Source organism: Anthonomus grandis, chromosome 6 (assembly GCF_022605725.1).
Source record: "Anthonomus grandis grandis chromosome 6, icAntGran1.3, whole genome shotgun sequence".
NCBI lineage: Eukaryota > Metazoa > Arthropoda > Insecta > Coleoptera > Curculionidae > Anthonomus > Anthonomus grandis.
In genome coordinates this window covers 7,712,584-7,733,901 of record NC_065551.1, presented here as the reverse complement: position 1 = coordinate 7,733,901, position 21,318 = coordinate 7,712,584, and the positions used below count along the sequence as shown (strand labels likewise).

Here is a 21,318-nt window from a genome sequence, read left to right as displayed (position 1 = left end):
TTCCGTCCTGGAGTAGCTTTGCTGTACACCTCTTAAAAAGACAATGGATGTGAGGTCCAAAGTTACGTCCACTTGTGAAAAGAAGGAGACAGAATCTTAGACATCTTAGAGTTGGAGAAAATACTTTATAGTAGACCTGTGAGCACCATAGTCAGACACATAGCACTGCAAGATTATGTCCTTAACCCATCTGACCATGAGAATGGTGAACAGCCCTTTCGATATCCAAGAATGCACCAAGATAAGCCTTTCCATTTCCCAAAGTGCCTTCCACCTTATTTATGAGGTTGTGTAGAGCCATGTTCATGGACTTGCCAATCTGATAGGCAAATGCTTGCACAGGCAATGGTCTTTTTGCCTCGTTACTTGTATTGATAGATTAGAGCCAAGGCATTAGACGCAATAAATTATAAGCCACTCATTTCTAGGCTATGTTATGGATTTAACCTTTTTGCATTAGAGTTGGTTGTCTTATCAACGGATTCTCAATTCTCAACGGATATAATATATAACGATCAAAAGGCAAAGTTGTAACAGAGGGAGGAAATTTTAATGGAGAAAATTAATATATTATCTGGCAACCTCAAGGATCCATGTTGGACCCTTTTTTCTTTATCATCTGTACTTTAGACCTTCTTTCTTCTGTAAAACAGTTGCATATACAAATGATATGGAATTAGGTATATTTTTCATTGAACCTGAATGATTATAATGAATTTGTTTCTTTGACCTTGTGTAGGCGTATATGCTGTCAGATATTCTCTTTTTTGTTGCTGGTTGATATACTCTTTATAATTTATAGCGTTAATATTATTCCTATTTTGAAACTTGGTATAGTATAGATAATTAGGTTAGATGGAACAACAGGCATTTAGATATCTAAATCTTTATTATTATTATTATTATTATTATTATTATTTTTATTATTATTTTATGGCAATCTCTTGTTCTTAAACAGAAGTCTTACTAAAATGTTTCAACTATTATATTTATTACGTAAATAGACGTAACCGTAAATATTCCCTACAAAATTATGGACTTAAGTGGGTCAACGTGGAAAATCGGTGGGAACTTCACCTTGGTACTTTTTTGCATAAGATAATGTGGGTGAATTGTAGAAACTTTTTGATTGTAGTTGAAATTTGGTGTTGACTACAAATTTCCGTGGTGCTGGTAAAAAGTTTTGCGTTGAAAAAGGATTTGCAAACTTTAAAGCAGAGTCTTTTAATATAAGATTATTAGGCTCAGTTTATTTTAAGTTTAACCGATCGGCAGATTCCTTAATTATATTTTTTATCAATTTGACATGATAAAACAACGCCATTTGTAAATATTTGCCCGATTACATTTGGCGATGTTTTCACCAAACAATTATCAATCGTAATGCAAAACAAACACTCATTAAATTTATTGTTATATGCTGGAATAGACCAACGTGTGATAACAGTTCATAAGAAATTTAATTACTCACCAATTTTATATAAGGAAGCAAAGCAATATATCATCTTTGGCTGATAAATGTCTACAAAAATGTATATAATATATATTATTTCTTAAAATATGTTTATATTTATTAATGTGTGTAAGAATAAATATATGAATACAGAAATATGCTTTGAGTTAACCAACATGTTAAATCAAGAGATATTAAAGATCAATAAATATCTAATATTTCGGTAGGACATTAAATGTAGCTGTAACCTGCATTGTCAGAAATTATATAAGGTCAATGATAATTGGTTATTTTTGACTTTCAAATTGGCATATTTTTCTGTTCTTTAAATTATTTTCTTATTGTCAGGTCCTCGCAGCCAAAAACAATGCATCGACGAGCCGTACAGACGCCTCAATACTGCCCCAGACCAACAAAGGAGGGCATTGCATATGGTACGGCCAATGCAACAAAGTTAGTAGCAAAACTCAGAACTGCCCCTTTGATGGTCCTGGTAAACCCCTGAACACCACCAACGGAATCAAAAATTTGAATTACTGGTGCCCTTATTTGGATCCAAGCAATGTGTGTTGCGATGATGCCCAGTTGGACACGATGAGCACTAATATTAACTTAGCGGCCAACTTTTTGAAAAGGTTAGTTAAAGTAGTACGTTTTAAAAAAAACTGTTAATTTTGGTACAAAAAGTTAAAAAAAAAATATTGATCTTGGCAAATAAGAAACATTTAACATTGTTGTAATGAAATTCTTGTACTATTAATAAACACCGCTATTTAGGGTGCCTCCGATTAAGTCGGCACTATTGGTATCTTTTTTAATATTTAAGATACAGGGTCGGTTAAATTAGCAAACCATTAAGATTTTTTCTGTTCATTAAAATTGTACTTTTGTTAAATGGAATTCCCTGTATATTTTTACATAAATCAAAAAATAGTAATTTTCTTAATAAAAAAGTTTATTTACACCAATAGCCTAAACCTAAAAATAACAAAGTTCTTCTAATTTGACCAAATTTTGGCAAATTGGCTTTGAAATATTAAAAAAAACATCAAGTAAACCAACTTAATTTGCAATAAATGAGCAAAACCATCGCCATCTTGGGCAATAGATTTCTGAGCACACTTAAGCACGCGTCTTATATCTTTTAAGATTGATCTTCCATCTAATGATCCAATTATGTGTCTAATATGTGTTAATATATTTGCTCATGAACGGTTCTGTATTTTTTTTTACTCTCATTTCATACTTTTTTTACACTTCATGCTCTATATAACCCCAAAAATAAAATTCGAGAGAGGTTAGGTCTGGTGATCTAGATGGAATCGGCTACGTGTCGCAATCCATTTATCCTTAAACAGTATTCAGTATATATTACGGTAATTAACCAATTTACAAAATAAATATAGTATATAAAATATTCAACAAAATAAGATTTTATATCGCAATGAAGCACTTGAAGTATTAGTACTATCATTAAATATCTAGCATAAATAACAGATAACAGGTAACATCAATAAAATTAAAGGACAATAATAGTTTAAAACAAAGTAACTGCAATAGAAAAGAAGACACACTTTAAGCAAAGTCAAGATATAAAATTATATTGCACTTAAGCAGATTTTAAAACTCATTGAAGTGAACTCAGAGAACAATGAAACAAATCTATACTGACACTATTTGAGTTAATCATCATTCTACCTATTGCACAGTTTTCACCATACAGTGTACGATGTTATTCAAGGTAGAATAATCTAGTCTGTCTGAGCACTGTAGTAGGAGGAACATTTAAATTAAGCTGACACAACAACTCAGGATACTGTATTACATTGTTAAGAATCTTGTATGTTGTGACAATATCGCAGTTTTTACGTCGAGTCTCCAACTTTTCAATGTTCAGCAATCTATACATTTTCCTGTAAATAATATCAATACAAGGAATATTAAGCTTGTAAGCAATGTATCTTATGAATTTACGTTGAACTTTTTCTAGACACATTATATATTTAGCATAATAAGATGACCATATACATGAATTCGACTCAAGTTGACTGCGAACCAATGAAAAATACAGAAGTTTGATGGAATCAATACTGCTGAAATCATGAGTGTGCCTCTTAATAAAATCCAACATTTTGTAAGCCTTATTACACAGGTTTTCAATATTTTTTGAAAAAGTTAGTGAAAATGGTGGACTAAAACTCCTGGTAAATTGAATATATTTGCATTTTTTAGCATTTAGGACCATTCTATTGTTCTTGCACCATAATTCAAATTTGTGAAGATCAGAACAAAGTTCATGATGCGCCAGGTTACTGTCTATAATTCTATTGACTTTAACCAGGCCAAAAGACAACCACCAATGCCATAGAGTGACAACTTTGTAACCTGGAGAGAATGATTAACCCTGTCAAAGGCCTTGGATAAGTCAGTATATATAGAATCAACCGACATACCGCTCTCCAACGCCCCCGACAAAGCTGTTTGGTAAAGCAACAAATTAGTGGTAATGGACCTACCCCTGACAAACCCATGCTGTTTAGTTAAGATTATGTTTTTAAATTTCTCTGATAAAAAATCTGTGACAAAACTTTGAAGAACCTTTGCAAAGTGACAAGCCAGAAAAATAGGGCGATAGTTTTTCACATCATCCCTCTGACCTGTATTCTTAAATATAGGAGTCAAATAATTTAACTTCCATGAGGTTGGAAATCTACCTGTCTTGAAAGACAAATTATAAACAGTATATTAAGTCATATATTTACATCATTTAGGTGATGGGGAGATGCTCCATCCTGATGGAAATAGATTTGGTGGCGTCTCTCTAAGTTAACATTATCCAAATAATCTTCCAGCGCTCGAGATATTACAAGGTCAACATCATATCTCCTTCCGGTCAAAGTGCAATCATAAAACACAGGTCCTATTATTTGGCTTCTTATTAACCTGCACTAAACGTTTATACTAAATTGATTTTGAGTTTCTGGGATCAATATTAAATTTTTACGGTTAAACATACCTGTGTTTGAAAAATTTGCGTCATCGCTCCAAGTTATACAGTTTAAAATATTATCATTTGCTTTATATGCATTATGTAACCACTTGCAAAAATCAAGTATTCTTTCGATATCGCCATGCAACGATATATGTACTGGCCGATACTTACATGGCACAAATTTGTGTTTCTTTAAAACCCGTCATACTGTTAATAACCTCATTCGGTAGGCTCTTGCTAAATCTCTAGTTAAGTTTTTCATATGAGCTTCAAAATATGCCAAAATAGACGTTTCGACATCCTCGCTTACTATAAATTGGTTCCTTCTTTTAAACACATTTTCATTACTTCTAAATTTTCTGTAGAGAATTAAAAAGTATCTTCGGTTTGGCAAGTTATGAGTCTGGAATCTCTGGGGGTACTCTTTTAGCGCTCTGTCACTATTTTTTCAGCATACAATACATTCTAACATTTTACAATATGGATTAAAGGCATTTTACTAATTTAGATTTTACAAAAATCACAAACATGTTACTGTCAGTATTTATTTATTTTATTAAATCTCTATGGCTACTGTCATTTTATTATTGAAACAATGATTTATTTCTTTTGCTCTCAAAAAGTTCAGAGCCAACTTTAAATTTGGCAAAATTTGCTATGACTTTGTTATTTTTACGTATTATTATTATTAAGAAAATTATTTTCTTTTGATTTATGTAAAAATATACAGGATATGCTATTTAACAAAAATTAATTTTCTAAATTTTTTCAACCATTTTAATAAGAAAAAAAAAATAGTTTGCTAATTTACACGACCCTGTATCTTAAATATTAACAAAGATACTAATAGTGCCGGCTTAATCGGAGGCACTCTGTATAGCTCCTCTCTCTTAATATATTTTCAAAATTTAATTAATTTAGAAATTAATTTTTTTGATTTTTTGTATTTTTTCAGTCTTTTATTTTTCTACTCCTTTTTTTATTTTTTTTTTTTCATTAATTATTTTCAAGTTATTCTTTTAATTTTAATTTTATTTATATCAATCCTTGATTCATTTTAAGGGTTTATTTTTTTGTAACAATCAATTAGATTCCCACCCCACGTATACCGTTCAGTATGGTAGAAGAACCCTTTTTTAAGTTTTGGTCAGTCTTCTATAATTAAAAGTGTGTGAGATTAATAGTTAGCAAAACAAGTAAGCCTTCTCTGATACATAGATCAGATATTTAAATTTGTATATTGTATGTTAACCTAATGACAAGTCCCCTTCTAGCATTATTCTATTTTAGATGTCCAACTTGTCTAGCAAACTTAGTAAAGAACATTTGCGAAATGACATGCTCACCACGCCAATCAGAATTTCTACAAGTTAAAAAAACTGAAGTAAATCCAACAACCAACCAAACGTATATCACGGATATTGTTTACTACATCACCCAGGATTATATGGATCGCACATTTAATTCTTGTAGATATGTAAGGAAAACTTATCATTCTAAAATATTTTATATTAAAGTAACGTGGATCTGTAGGTGTCGGTTCCATCGTTGGGGCAGAATGTCATGGACTTGATGTGCGGAGAATATAACTCTCTTACATGTACCTCTACTAGATGGTTTGACTTTATGGGGGACGGCAAACAATTATACGTGCCTTTTCAGATTACTTATAATACCAGTCAGAACGTCGGCAATTATACTCCTATGAATGTGGAAACAGTGCCTTGTAATAAAGCTTTGAATGTAAGTCTTATCTATTGAAAAGTAATTATTTTTAGGAAACCATGATGTTTTCCCATTTCCTTAGGTTAAAGGTATTTTGATGTGTTGTCATTTAAAAATCATTAATAAGAAAATGTAATAATGGGACGAAAACATCCGCTATACTGTTTTTAACAAAAAACACATGGACTTAATTATGCATTAAATTGCAATAGTAATCACTGATTTTATCAATAAGTTTTTAGAGTGATTAACATTTTTGTACAAAAATAAAATTTATTTTTATATTTTTTTGTGAACATAAAATAATATCACTAAGTAAATTAAAAAGTTTTAATAAATCATTTCTTTTAACCTAAATAGAATAAAGCGTGAAGCAGGGTCATGTCAAAACAAGATCTTGGACTGATTCCAAAAATAGACCTGAATAATAATGATCTTGACTTTGTTTTCATGGTAAGCCTCATTTTGTCTCTGGAGAAAATATTTTTCACACTAAAAATATATTATATTAATTTTTTTGATGTGTCAATAATGAGAGGTGTAATTAGGTATTTCAATTAGTTCATTTGTATTGTGAGATAATATTAACATGAGTAATATATCAGGTTTTTCCTGAGGCTTATTTCTTATAATTTGTTATTACATATTGAAATGGTTAGCATTGATAAGCAGCAAACCCCTCTATTTAATTGAGATGGGCCCATTAATGAAACCTCATGTATAAGGCACATTTTAAATATTGCTAAACAATAATTTGAAATATTCCTAATAATTATTTGATATTAACCCACATTTGACTCATTCTTTTATTAAATACCTAAAACGTAATAAAGGTAGAAAAAATATTAGCGCGTGGCCAAAAAGCAATTAAATAATTAGTTTTTAATTTCCTTGGTTGTATTTGTCTGCTTACAAATTAAGTATATTAAAATTTTAAAATGGCACTATTTATAATAATTTCCTTTTTATGAACTTTTTTACATATTTTTACTCAATTAGCAAATGACCTTTGTCACGTTAATTTAAGTAATTTTATGCAAAATTTGCTTTTTAATAACTGAATACCAAGTAATCGACAGATCTTTTTACATAATACATTTATAAAAGAATTTCTTAAAAAACAATTCCAGGAAAAATAGGCACTTCCACTTTTAAATTCCACTTTTAAATGGTGGATGCAAAATTGGTAAACAAATATTAAAATTAAAAAAGAACACATCTTTCTAATAATTATAGATTGTTTTTCGTGGAACGTACATGAAGTAGAATTGTGCAATACTTTTGTGCATTAGACATTAATAAATAATTTGAAGTATAGAGGGTGTTTCGGAAGGAAAGGAAAATATTTAGAGAGTCAAAATAAGATAAATTAACCCATGTTTTAATCCGACTCTCAACCGTTTCTGAAATAATCGGTTCTGAAGTTTTTTTGTAAGATTTTTATGTTAAAAGCAACACAAACAAATACTAGTAAAAAAACAAAATTCCACTAATTTAAAATGTTTTCGAAAATCCCCCCACCAACTTCAAGGCAAGCTGCAGCACGTTTGTTAAGCGCTCGTGTTGCACGTTTAATTGCTTGGGGATTGTTTTTAATAATATTTGAAGCGTTCAACATTTGATTATGGAGTCCTTCTACGGTTTCTACTGGTGTTTCGTACACTAGAGCTTTCATCCACCCCCAGAGGCAATAATCCAGTGGATTTAAGTCTGGTGACCTCGGTGGCCAAACTCGAGGTCCTCCTCTGCCAATCCAACGATCAGAAAAACGATTGTCCAAGAAATTACGCACTCTATAAAAAATTTTAAAAAACTCCTTAAAACACTAAAAATATTCTAAAAATAGGAATTACGTGGCAACACCGTAATGAAATTTAAAAAAATGTGGTATCAGTGTAAAGATCTTGTTGTCCCTAAAAGCATAACGCCATTAAATACAAGGTGTTTCATTTGGAAAAACTAAAATGTGTATGACCTATACAAAAAGGCAACAAAACTGAATATTAAAAATAACAGAATACCAAAACGGATATTGCCAATTTAAAGAATGCATCTATTTAGCCATACAGTTTTTTATAGCATTTAAAAATACTTTATACTGATATATTTTATACTGAAGACCAAGTTAAATTATTTGTTTCAGATCCAAGGCATGACTGAACTAAGAAAATCAATAAAAGATTTTATGTGCCTGTCGTTGATGTTAACACATGATTTTTTTTATGAAATTGAATTAATACGGGTCTGAATTAATACCGGGATACCCCGTATTTGATATATTTATTGCTTACTTATATGGTACTCTTGCTGACTAAATATGTTGTTGAATTAGGATTATGAACATTATTATTAATATTATACAGGGTGTTCATTTGGAAATTTCCCACCACGGATTTATCGAAAACCATTGTTAAAAAAAAAAAAACGCCGAAATACGTCAAAAGGTTTGTCAAGGGGGACAACTTTCTAACCTAAAACTACTTCCCCCCTTTCACCCTCTGCCCCCCAGGGTTATCTTAAAACATTTTAAATGGCAAGGGGTATAGAGTAATAGCTTGTTTAAAAGGTCTTTCGAAGTCTTTTATTTTGACGTTTGATTTTTTTAAATCGGTCGATTCGTTTTCGAGAAAATTAGAAAAATCTTTGTTTATCTTAATTTGTTCAGATAAAAAACAAATACATGAAAATATCAGTTTTTATTTCAATAAGTGTTCAAAATGTTGCCCGTTAGGGTTTGCCAAATCTACAATTCGTTTATAATTTAAAACGGAAACTACCAACATAAACAGCCATTCCGAAGATTAGACGTGGAAAAAACTAAATAACAACCTGAATTTTTTCCCGCATTCTTTTCATTAACACAGATATCCTAGGCAAACTGTATTTATTGTTATACCTGCTTAGTTATTTATAGTTGCTAAGGAAAATAAAGAATTTATTTTGCCGTCAGTTACATTTGTGACAGTCTTGGAATAGTGAAAATTTATTTGTCGAATTGAAGATTTTAATTCCAAAATGGTTTACACACTAGCCGAAAGAGTAGAAATTATTCTAATTTATGGTGGCCAAAATCAATGTGCTCGGCAAACTGCCGTCACATTTAACGCCAGACATCCGGAGAAGATAACTTCGCATAGATATGTTTTGGACCTTGTTACGAAGTTTACTGAAACTGGATCTGTTGCAAATAAAAAAACGTGATCATCGGCGAATTTTGGATGAAGCCGCTCAAGTTGAAGTTTTGGGTAATTTTGGAATACATCCTAATACTTCATTACGCAAAATTGTTGCTGCTACTGGTATTTCATTAGACTCTTTTCACACAGTTACCAAACTTCATAAATTTCATCCTCTCAAAGTGAAAATATTGCAAGAGTTAACCGAAGACGATTTTGATGGCTAGTTGAGTTTTGTGAAAAAATGACTGAAGCAATTAATGATAATACTATTCATGTAAAGAATATCTGCTTCAGCGATGAATGCACATTTTATCTAAATGGATTGGTTAATAAGCCTAACTGTAGATATTGGAGCAATGAAAATCCTCATGCATTTGTAGAAGGGCATACCCAGTACCCTCAAAAAATTAATGTATGGGCAGGCATTTTAGGAAATAAAGTGATTGGGCCATTATTTATTAACGGAAATTTAAATGGAGACATTTATTTGGATATGTTGGAAAATACCATCAATCCGCCTATCACTGAATCCATTGAAAACCAAATCAATGATGATGGAAACCCTATAATTGATGGGGCTGAAATATATTTCCAGCAAGACGGTGCTCCTCATCACTATGTTCTTCACTTTCGGCAATAGCTAGACGACGAGTTTCCAGATAAATGGATAGGGCTGTTTACTCCCCAACCTGAAAGTTTGGATGAACTTCGTCAACGCATCATCAACAGCTGCCATGATATCCCACAACATGTTTTTGAAAATGTCCGTCAGGAATTTAAACATCGCCTATTTCATTGTTTGGCCAAAAACTGGCAAAATGTTGAACACTTGAATTGAATTGTCGAAACAGTGGGCTGCCAAGGCAGTTATGCATATAGGTCTCCTAATGGACTCGTCATGCCCCACCGGGGGTTACCAGAGCCCAACGGCGTTGATTGAGAATATGGGAAGATGCGCAACCTTACGGGCAAAATCGTGCCACTAAAAGCGGCTGGCGGATAGATGGCGCAATAAGAAGCGCGCCCCGGTCTCGTTTAAAAATCTCGTGTATCATTTCATTGTCTGGAGAGCGGACGAATAGGCTTAGGAGTTTTCGCACACACCTAGATTATTAAATTTGAATTTCCTTTATTATTTTTTAATACTTTAATTGAGCAGATTTATTTTGCTTGTTTTTAAAAAAACTTGTTAATAGGTCGTCATTTAAAATGAATATTTGCATTTATCGTGGATGCAGTAACGTGAAGAAAAGGACAAACAATATTACAAGTTTTTTTAAGTTCCCTTTAAAAAAGCCATAAATACTCGCTGGATAAATAATTGTGGGAACCAGGAAATATATGTTATGGATGAGGTCTTACTAAAAAATAGACTTATTTGTGAAAAACATTTTAATAAAGACTACATTATATAAGTGGCAGACGAACGATGCTGCATAACGCGGCTGTTCCCAAATTTTGGAAAGGTAAGTAATAAGAGGATATTTTAACATTCAGTTATTTTATATGGGACACATGGTATGGTAGTACGTATTTCAATAGAAAATCATATTCACAAAACAATGATCCCCATTTGCTACTTTTTTGTATTATAATCATAGAAATTTTTTTTTTTTATTTTAAATAGGGTGCCATGAATGAGATAATGTCTTAATTTTCAATTAAGTAATCACGCAAAAATAGTTTTCATTGTATTTTATTACTTAGATTTGTAATGAGTTACTTATTTTATTGGGTATTATGTCACTTATAGCAAAAATCAATTTAAAAAATACTATCTCACACGCTCAAAAATTGAAAAGAAGAAGAAAATAGACTTATTCACGTATTTAAAAGAAATATGAACGTAAAGCTATAATGATATCTTTCGTTATACTTAATTTAATTTAAGTTCAATGAGTTTTAAATACAATAATTTACTTAAGGAATGTCATATGATTATCATATATTTTAAATTATTAATTAATTTTGAGAATGCCCTGTTCTACCTACCTCTTTTTAACAAAGGAATCCATGTATTATTAAAATCAACCGAACAAGTAGCTAAGCATTTATCTTCATTTAACATTATAAATAATGCACTTTCCTTTAGTTTACGTAATTTTGAAATTGGTTCCTTTGCTAAAATTAAGGAAGCATTCCAGTTTGTTCTATGGTTATTGTCGGATGCATGTTGTGTAATTTTGGATTTTTAAAAATCATTGTTTTTTAATCGAATAATTCAAATAAAACCGTAAGTTTGGCAAGGTGTTCTAATGTAATGTTTTTGGATATTTCGCAAAAATTTATTAATTTTATAGTCTTTAAGCAATAACTAGTCAGAATTCACCAAGAAAATTTTGATAAATTATTACTTTTATTTCAACAAGCAAAATTTAATCATTGTGATGTGTTTATTTTTGCCGTGAGTTGTGTAATGAGTGTTTTCAATTAACATCTTCTGAATATTTTAATATTGAAGGTTATAGCACATACTATAATGGAGAGGATTTAATAGTAATGATTCGCTGATAATGTTTTTTGATGACAAATTGCAAAATAATATAGAAATCTTTACAGAGGATATAGATATTGACTTGAAGGACGTAAATAGCAGTACAGTAAATGAATATCGCAGTCCCATGTCAAATTGTGGTTTTCTGCTCTATATTAAACTAACAACTAGATAGGACTCAGACTCCTGCTTACATCGATTTTTTATCAACACCAGCACAACAACAAAATAAATAAATTGCTATATATTATTTGTGTCATAGATCACTATCCAATTATGGTTGGAATTTAATTAAAAAATTAATGACTTGGAATTATTAACATTAAACTTCACAAACTATGACTGGAGGTTACAGAAATTCAAGACTCTGAAGACGCTACCATTATTTTTGTTAAAAAAAAACTTCAAAAATTATGAAGGCATCTGAGAGAATAGAAGTGTTTAAAAACACTAAAAAGAGAGTGAAGGAATGGATAACAAGAGGACTGATTGCCTCAATTAAACACGTACAGGGATAAACTGCAGAAAAACCTACAAAAACATTACTATCATGAATTATAAACACTTACAAAGCTTATAGAAATCATTTAAATAAACTAATAAATATAACAAAATACACATTTTACAAAAACAAAATAGAGATAGAAACAAGAATGATATGAAAAAAGTATATAAAATCATAAATAAGATAACCGGTGGAGCCAAGGGCAAAAAAGCAATACATTGGTTATTAAGGATAAACAAGACCAACTTTTTAACGATCCTCTGGTGATGTCAAACATTTGCAACAAATACTTTGTAGATGTCTGTACAGAACTAGAGCAAGAAATAAAAGTGCCCGTTGAAACTTATTTATCCTCAAAAAAAGCAATACACTAAAGTAAATAACAACTTAAGTTTCCCAGAAATAATTAAAATCGGCGTTTCTTAAAGGAATATAATGGGACCTATTCTTTTCATTACCTATATAAATTCATTACTTGAACTAATTTTAACTTCTTGCAAACTAAAGTCCCAGCTTGTCTATGTTTTTAAAACTAGTATCAGTCGTGGAACTTGTATCATATATCATCATTAAAATCAGATAGTAGTCGAGGGATGCACGGAATAATCAGCAGGATTTTATTGATAATTCACCCTTTTATTGTTTTACAACACATAGCTAATCCAATCTTTAAAACGGAAAAGTTACCAGAACACTTTAAAGTCTCCTTAATAACTCCAATTCATAGGGCCAAATCACGAAATAAAATTCAAAATTATCGATCAATTAACCTAGTTAATAATCTAGCCAAATTATTTGAAAAAGCATTAAAGGATAGACTGATACATTTATTCAAGCAAGCTAAAATCTTATCATCGAGACAATATCGATTTTTAGAAGGAAGAGGGACCACCGATGCTATAGAGTGGCTTATCTCGGAGATCGCCAAAGGCCTTGACGATCATGAAAAGGTGATAGTAGTTTTCATGGATCTTGTTAAGGCTTTCTACACAGTGTCTCACCAAAACCTCTTTATGTTCTTGAACATTATGGAGTGAAAGGCATTATGTTGGAAGTCGTTGAAAGTTATTTATTCTCAAGAAAGCAATACACTAAAGTAAATAACAACTTAGGTTTCCCAGAAATAAACTCCTGGACAAAATTATCGAACTACTTGATTTTTACAGATTTTTTATTAATAAAGATAAAAAAAATTAATAATAAGCATTGTTAACTTATTTATAAACAAAAAAAATATATTTTATTTAACAAAACGAAATCTAAGTAACTTAATTCAATACAAGGAAAAAACATCGATTTTCACTAACTTCAATTTTGATGCAAAAATAAAACAATAGACCCATATGAATTCTTAATATCGTGTATTGCCACCTCTAGCAGCTTGATTGTGACTCAATGACCGCTGCACAATTTTTCAGATATTAAGTCACAGGACAAAATGGGTTACTTTTTACAAAAAATTATTGATCAGGAAGTTATATTACCATAGGTATTAAGATTAAGTCTTATGAATTATTTCAATTATTCTTTATAATATTTACGTGAAACCTGCTTATATCTTAAAATTTGTTCCACATATTTTTTAAATATTAGTTTTTAATTAATAGCCTGTTGCACTTAGCTTTTTATTTAAAAACTTGATCCTCTTGTAAAAACATAATGTTTGTTGGAATTATAACTTGTATTAAACTTTGTTGGTAATTTTGTAAAAATAGCTTTTTATATATATATTTTTGTATTAATTTTGGTCTCAAAAACTTATTTAAGTAGGTAATTATTTGTTTATAAAATTTAACTTTTAAGAAATTTCAATGTCTCTACCCTTAAGTAGATCACTCATCACTTGACCACCTAAATGACACCACTGTGTTGTATGTTAAAAAAAATAATAAAAACATAGTTGGCGGCATCATCCCATGTCTTAAAAAAATACTCAACACGGTAGCGTAACTGGAGAATCCAGCGTCGTTGAAAACCTGACTCAAAGAAGCCAAAAGCCAAGTCCACGCAGCTAAAATAAATCGTTCCTAGACTTGACGCTTCGCGGCAGCACCACACGGTGCACGAAACTGAACGGCAATCCGATAGTCGACCGGGTACACTTTTTAACACAGGATTACGTATCTTCCCAAATATTCAATCAACGCCAACGGCCTTAGAGAAACCGATAAGGCTCTCTGGTCTGAAGGACTTAAAGTCACTCGGTACACTGAAAGTGTTACCCAAGTATTTGAACCTGGCGCGCGTGAGTGCTGGGCACTCCCCGACTACATGGTCAACGGTTTCATCCTCCTCACAGCACCATCGGCATTCCGGGTTGTCCGCAATACCGATAGTATGGAGATGACTTCTTAAGTGCCAGTGACCAGTAACAGTTGAACACTTATTGAAATAAAAACTGATATTTTCATGTTTTTGTTTTCTATCTGAACAAATTAAGATAAACAAAGATTTTTCTAATTTTCTCGAAAACGAATCGACCGATTTAAAAAAATCAAGATAAAAAGTCAAAATAAAAGACTTCAAAAGACCTTTTAAACAAGCGATTACTCGATACCCCTTGCCATTTAAAATTTTTAAGGGGATGATCCTGGGGGCAGAGGGTGAAGTAATTTAAGCTTAGAAAGTTGTCCCCCTTGACAAACCTTTTGACGTATTTCGGCGTTTTTTTTTTTAAACAGTGGTTTTCGATAAATCCGTGGTGGGACAACACCCTGTATGTATTTGTATTTTTGGGAATTTTTTTTTGTTTTTGTATGTAGCTATTTATGCTAAATAAAGATTACTATTATTATTTTTATAATAATTTAACAAGCATTCCAAACATTAGAAGAAATAATGGTGATGTCATTTGAAAAAAAAAAGTTTATTTCTATAACTATTAAGAATACATTTTCTTAAAAAATGTTGTATATAAAAATAAAAAAGTTATAGCCTGTGACGTTGATTAGATCAAAAAAGTCTCAGACCTAACAATTTATTACTACAGGGTGTCAACGGGTCAAAAATGCAAGGTAGTGGGATATGTGGGACACTACACCCTGTAGTGTCCCACATATCTCACTTCTATAATTTCCTAAATTTCATAACTATCTAGATTTTGCTGATAATGTGTGTCATTTTAGGCCGATAGTCCAGCCTGCAGCTGCGTAGACTGCGAAGCCAGCTGTCCCGTACCACCTCCCTCACCTCCAAAACCCCAACCTTTTAATATCGCTGGGTTCGACGGTATGAATTTTCTCATGGTGGTCATTTTCTTTTTAGGCAGTTTAATGTTTCTGTTGGCCGTGTTGGTTTGCCCTTTAGGAAGAAATTTAGGTAAGTTAAATACATAAGTTATATTCGGTGTGTTAGGTTATAATATACCGGTGAAGGTTTTATATGACATTGTTTTGTTTCTATTTTTTTTTCGAACAAAGTTTCTAGGAAAACCAATCGTAAGTTCGCTGCACTGTTTATTTTGTTTCTTTTTCACCGCTAAAACATATTTTTTTATGTATCACCAACAAGCAGCTCTTTTCGTCTTGATCACAATTTCATTTAGTTATATTTTTATAAACACATAAATGTTTTCCATCACATTTCATTCATGTGGATATTTGACAGGTGTCAGATTGGTAAACGAAACGGAATGCGTGATGCCTGATGTTGAGTTGGAGGTCAATAATTATATGGATAACATCACTGATGAAGGTACCATCGTCATTTGTGTCGAATTGTGACGTTTGTATGTGGCTGTTAAAAACTCTAGTTTTTGTTGGTATTCTTCTGCCATTTTACATAATTGTTTTGTTGAAATGTTAATTCAGGTTTCATTAATTTTAATACCCAGCATTTTAAATTTTCAAATATTAATTATATAAAAAAACTTACTTGATAAAATGAGGCTTATTTATACAGGCTGACAATTTGAAAACTTACAATGAATATATCCAAGGAACCAAAAAAAAACTCTGAAAACAACTTCAATAATAGGGAGGCGTAAACAAAGTAATGTGATTGTTTTCACTACTTTGTCTTCCCCAGCCACTTCAATTTTTTATTCCTAAATATCAACCCTCTGCGTGAGATACTTTAATCTTAAAAAATGTAAGAGTCAGTGATAAAAAATGCTTCCAAAGCTTTACTTATCATTAATCCGAAGTAGCTTTTTTTTTGGTTATTAAAATAAAATATAACTTATTTAGGTTAAAATTGGAATTAAAAAAGAATCAAAATATTGGATTGTACACTTGTTCTATTTTGGATGAGATTGCAGGGTATCTCCATTTTCTAAGATATAGGTTTGCGGTTTTCGGGACCCTGTATCACTTTTGGAGATGTTATTATTTCTCAGTCCCTGTATAGAAAGATAGATGAGTAAGATAGAAAGGAAATGAAAACTGCTTATAATAGATATTTTTACATTAAGTCAGTGGCGTATTTAAACATTTTTTTAGAGCACTGTTTTTAAGATTAGGAAACAAACTTCTAATCTTTTAAATGGAGCACCCCGTATATTTTAACGTCAAATTTTTGCATTTTTTTTTTCTGAATACATGCCGCTGTATCACAACCTAATATGTATTTAATAAATTTTAGCTTAAAAAATCGGGAAAAAATTCATATTTATGTTTTTTAATATTAGGCAATTTAAATACTATGTTTATGTTTTTTAATAGTAGACCATGAATTCTTTCACACATCCATAAAAAAATATTTTGTTTAGGGTCAATTGGGGCAATTGTGAACGATATTTAATGTTTTGACTTGCTAAACGATTTTTGTGCACATCACGCATTATGTTATATATGTAAATTAGCAGTCACATAGCTCATAGTATCTTCTTTGACAATTACTAGTGGTTTTCTGTAATTACAAGTCACATTAAGATAAAAAAAAATATATTCATGCTTGTCTGTTTACATTTGCCCCTACTCTTTAGGGGTAATTGTAAACAAGCATCTCTTGACACATTTACTCTACCAGAAAAAAACCTGGGGCAAATGTAAACGAACTATATAAAGTCGCTGTGTAGCAAAATATTTTTTGATATAAGTCATGTTTACATTTACCCCAAAATAATGTGACCTTAAAGGTTTTGCTTGCAATATAAATGAAAAATCGAGATAAAAGTAAATATTTTCCAACAGTTAACTTAACTATTTTTGAGAACGCTAATAAAAAAAATTTATTCTAAGTATGTAGTTCTAAGTATGTAATATTATAGGTATAAAAAATTAGTTTTGCTCATAAACAGGAACTATTGCTGGAAAGTTGTATAGTATTCTCTCTCCCTTCATTTGAATGCCAGGATCGGGAAGCACACCAATGATTTGATTCAAGGTTATATAACTGACATGAGTTTCAACAATGTTGAAAAGCATTTTTGATGCATCCCAGGATTTAAGACTAGTCACTTTGATTTCCGTTAATTTTTCATCCACAGCTTCAATTAAACACACATATTTAAAAAGAGTAGTCTTTCTCTTTCCACCTTTGAACTGCACAAGAATAAATTTCCCTGTGGACAAGTCTGAACTCTCGACTGTTTTAAGCTCTATATCTTGTTTTTCCGGTTCTGCCCAATCTATTTCATCATCAGTATCACCTAGACTTATTTCTTCAGATCAGAACTTTCCGACTCTGCAACTGGTTCACTTCTCATTTTTTTCAATTTCGGCTCTAACTTTTTGTTGTCCGTTTTCGGATTAGCCTTTTTTTCCTTTATTTTTCTTCTTCTCTTCTGCTTCTCTTAGCCTTTCCAAGACTTGGTTGGTTGTTAATACCTCTCCATATCTTTGTTGCTTTAATCTCGGTATGACATGTTTTTTCTCTTCAACAATATCTTCAGGGCGGCTGAGTGGCAAGAAAATGTTGGTAATTTCTGTCGATTTACTGATAGACGATGACGTCGATGGTTGTGGACTATGGGTAAATGCCACTAATAATTTTTGGTCAATCAGTTGACGATGTAGAAGGCTGCTGTCGGCTTTCAGCAGATGACACTGAATGATGTTGGCTACAACATGATGAAGTTGAAGGCATTTGATCGTCGACTGTGAAGTCTCGGTAGAAGTGGGTTTGGTTCAGAAATTGCAACAACAGTTGATTTAGAGGATACTGGTTGGATAATAATAGTATCGGACGTTACAGATTTCGGAGCTTTGAGGGCAGCTACGTATTTGGCCAAGTCTTCTGGTGTAAATTCATTTTGTGGGAATTTGTTTCGATCAACTGGGTATACGCCAGTATTTTTAAATCCAGATATAATATTGCTAGAAACCATAGACTCTTGCCAAGTAATGCCAAGTAATTTGGTAAATTTTTCCTTAGTTAGCCGTCCACACCCTCGTCCCATTTGTTCCTTACCAAACTTCACCAATTGTTTATTCCAGTTCACCTTTAAGGGTCCGAAAACACACTTGTCCAAAGGCTGAAGCTTATCCGTAAGATGGCTTGGAAACTTTATCAAAATAATATTGTTGTGCATTGCCTCTTCAATAGTTCTGACGCTCATATGACTGCTGTGACCATCCATTAGTTGGCGGACCATTGGATCGGCGCTATTGGAAGTCCAACGAGCCTGAACTCCAGCTCCCTTGAATACGATGAGCGGTGGAAGTGCTTTTCCATCGGCAGAAACACATCCTAAGACTGTCGTCGACTCTCTTCCAGAGCCTCCAGATATCCGGCACAGGGCTTTTCCTTTCTCTCGAATTGCCCTAATACCATAGAGATCATTATTAAAACCTGATCGTCAGCATTAAAAATAAAGCTTCCTTTATCATCTAAATTATTTTCATCAATGATTCTTTTCAGGTCATCAAAAAAATGGTAGACGATCTCAGGTTTTCTAGCATCCTTCCGCAGTTTTTGCAAATGTTCCGGTTTCTTAAGAGACAGTTCAGGATGTCTTGTCATAAATGAGTAGTACCAGTCTTCTCCCGGTACTCCATTTCTAAATGGTGTTCTTAAACCTTTTGCATTAACATACTCTCCAACCAGTTGTCTAAGTTATGCTTTGTCACATGGTAGACCCATCGCAGTACGTGCCAATAAACATTTCACTATTTCATTTTCGATATCTGAGGATAAAACTTGGGAACGTCCACTCTTTGACACATTTAATGGAGTCTTTCTTCCTCCTATCCTTTGGTAAATAACTGATCTGGGAACACCATCAAACGTTTCTGCTTGACGATACGTTTTATTTTTATTTTGGACATCTGCAACGGCATTCGCAACATCTTCAGTTGTATAAGAAGGTGCTTCTTTTTTCCTTACATAAGTACGAGGCATCTTTACACTGCAACAAGACAAAGAAATTACTCATTTTACATAAATTATCGGCGAGACACTAATTTTATTATGTTTACAATTACCCCAAAAGTGTGTATACATGTCCCCCAAGAACAAATTTATTAGGGGGAAATGTAAAGACTGAATTATTTTAGTGATTATAAAATTTGTCGACAGACATTTAGGCGTAAAATAGACACAATAGTATATGAAAATAGTATGAAATATCTAACTTACCTCGATGATTTGCATTCGAAAACTTCAGTGCCGAAATTCAACATAAAACCACCAAACACATCAAATTGTATCAGCCAACTAATGCAAGAAGAGCACAAACAGGAGTAAAATTTCGAGGGAAACCGAGTTCGCCCGACGTCGGCACGACTCGAATAGTGAGCTTCGCGCCAAATTTGAAATCTAAATGTTGTTGTGTTTCTTATTTTAGATGTGTCTACAATTACCCCAGTTTACATTTACCCCAATTGACCCTACTGCATTCATGGAAACTAAGCCACAAACAGAGTCAATACAAATCAATAATGATGGCTGGCAGTGAAAACATGGAATTTCAAAATTTTGAAAAGTATGATATTATAAAATGATTAAACCTTTCTTATGAAAATGTCGAAGCAGCGCTGTAATTATATTTAAATAGGTAAAGAATCAGCTTATTTTATTAGGTATCAAGAAAGATGTCAGCCATCTCGGACTACGGTATTTTGGTTAAAATCCAATTTTTTAAATTATAGCTGCTATTCAAAACCTAGCCTCATGTTAAAGGAAATGAAGCTGGCGAAATAATTGTTTTAGCGTCGATCCCAAATTTCCTGTAGAAAAATAGAGGAAAGGGTAGAAGTTTCAAAAACAAAAGTGCAAAAAATCTAAAAAAAAACTAATTTAAACCGTATAAGGTACATATTGTTCGAGAATTGCCATTATCCTGACGATCCATTTAAACGATTGGAATTTTCTAATTGGTTTTTACCAAAATTAATGAAGATCCGGATTTTACAAAAAAGGCAATCTGATACAATTTTTGAGGGTAGGTTGTTAACTGCCCAACGATACCTAAATATATTACAAAATAGTATGCCAGAGTTACTGGTGGACATACCTTTGGCACAGCGATATCAGATATATTTCCAGAAACTTACAAAGGCAACTCTTTATAATTTTAAATGCCTTAAGGCGAATTGAAACTGTATGCGGTTTATCTACAAGATAAAATGGATGACAGTTTGAACAATTTTATTAGATTTATATTATTTTTTTTTGGGTTTTTTAATTAATATTATAACTTGATTGTTGTAATTACAGTTTTTAATGTTAAATCAGGAAATTCATAAGATTCAATAAAAATTCATAGTTCAAAAGAATTCATAGCCTACTACCAAAAAAACAAACATACAAATCTCTCTGAATATATACATATTATTTGGTTGCGATACATTAATGTATTAAAAAAATAATTCAAAAATTCGACGTTAAAATATACAGGGGGTTCCATTCAAAATATACCAAGTTTGTGTCCAATCTTAAAAACAGTGCTCCAAAATAATTTTAAATACGCCACTGACTTTTATGTAAAAATATCTATAATAGCAGTTTTAATTTTTTTCCTATCCTATATAAGGCTGACAAATAATAACACCTCCAAAAGTGAACATTTTCATCTTCGCTCTGTATTTA

At 31.8% G+C, this 21,318-nt stretch overlaps 1 protein-coding gene across 5 annotated transcripts in view; it reads left to right on the top strand.

Moving 5' to 3' along the window:
* The window catches only part of LOC126737741 (NPC intracellular cholesterol transporter 1), a 107,199-nt gene that overhangs the window by 19,299 nt on the left and 66,582 nt on the right, over positions 1-21,318 (top strand). For 3 of the 5 annotated variants that reach the window (XM_050442757.1, XM_050442754.1, XM_050442756.1), the window contains exons 2-6: positions 1,802-2,088; positions 5,736-5,922; positions 5,979-6,188; positions 15,474-15,666; positions 15,955-16,041. In XM_050442757.1, the coding sequence (XP_050298714.1) occupies positions 1,802-2,088; positions 5,736-5,922; positions 5,979-6,188; positions 15,474-15,666; positions 15,955-16,041 (964 nt within the window). The remainder of the gene's footprint in view (positions 1-1,801; positions 2,089-5,735; positions 5,923-5,978; positions 6,189-15,473; positions 15,667-15,954; positions 16,042-21,318) is intronic. The other 2 variants (XM_050442758.1, XM_050442755.1) reach the window with 1 other exon arrangement.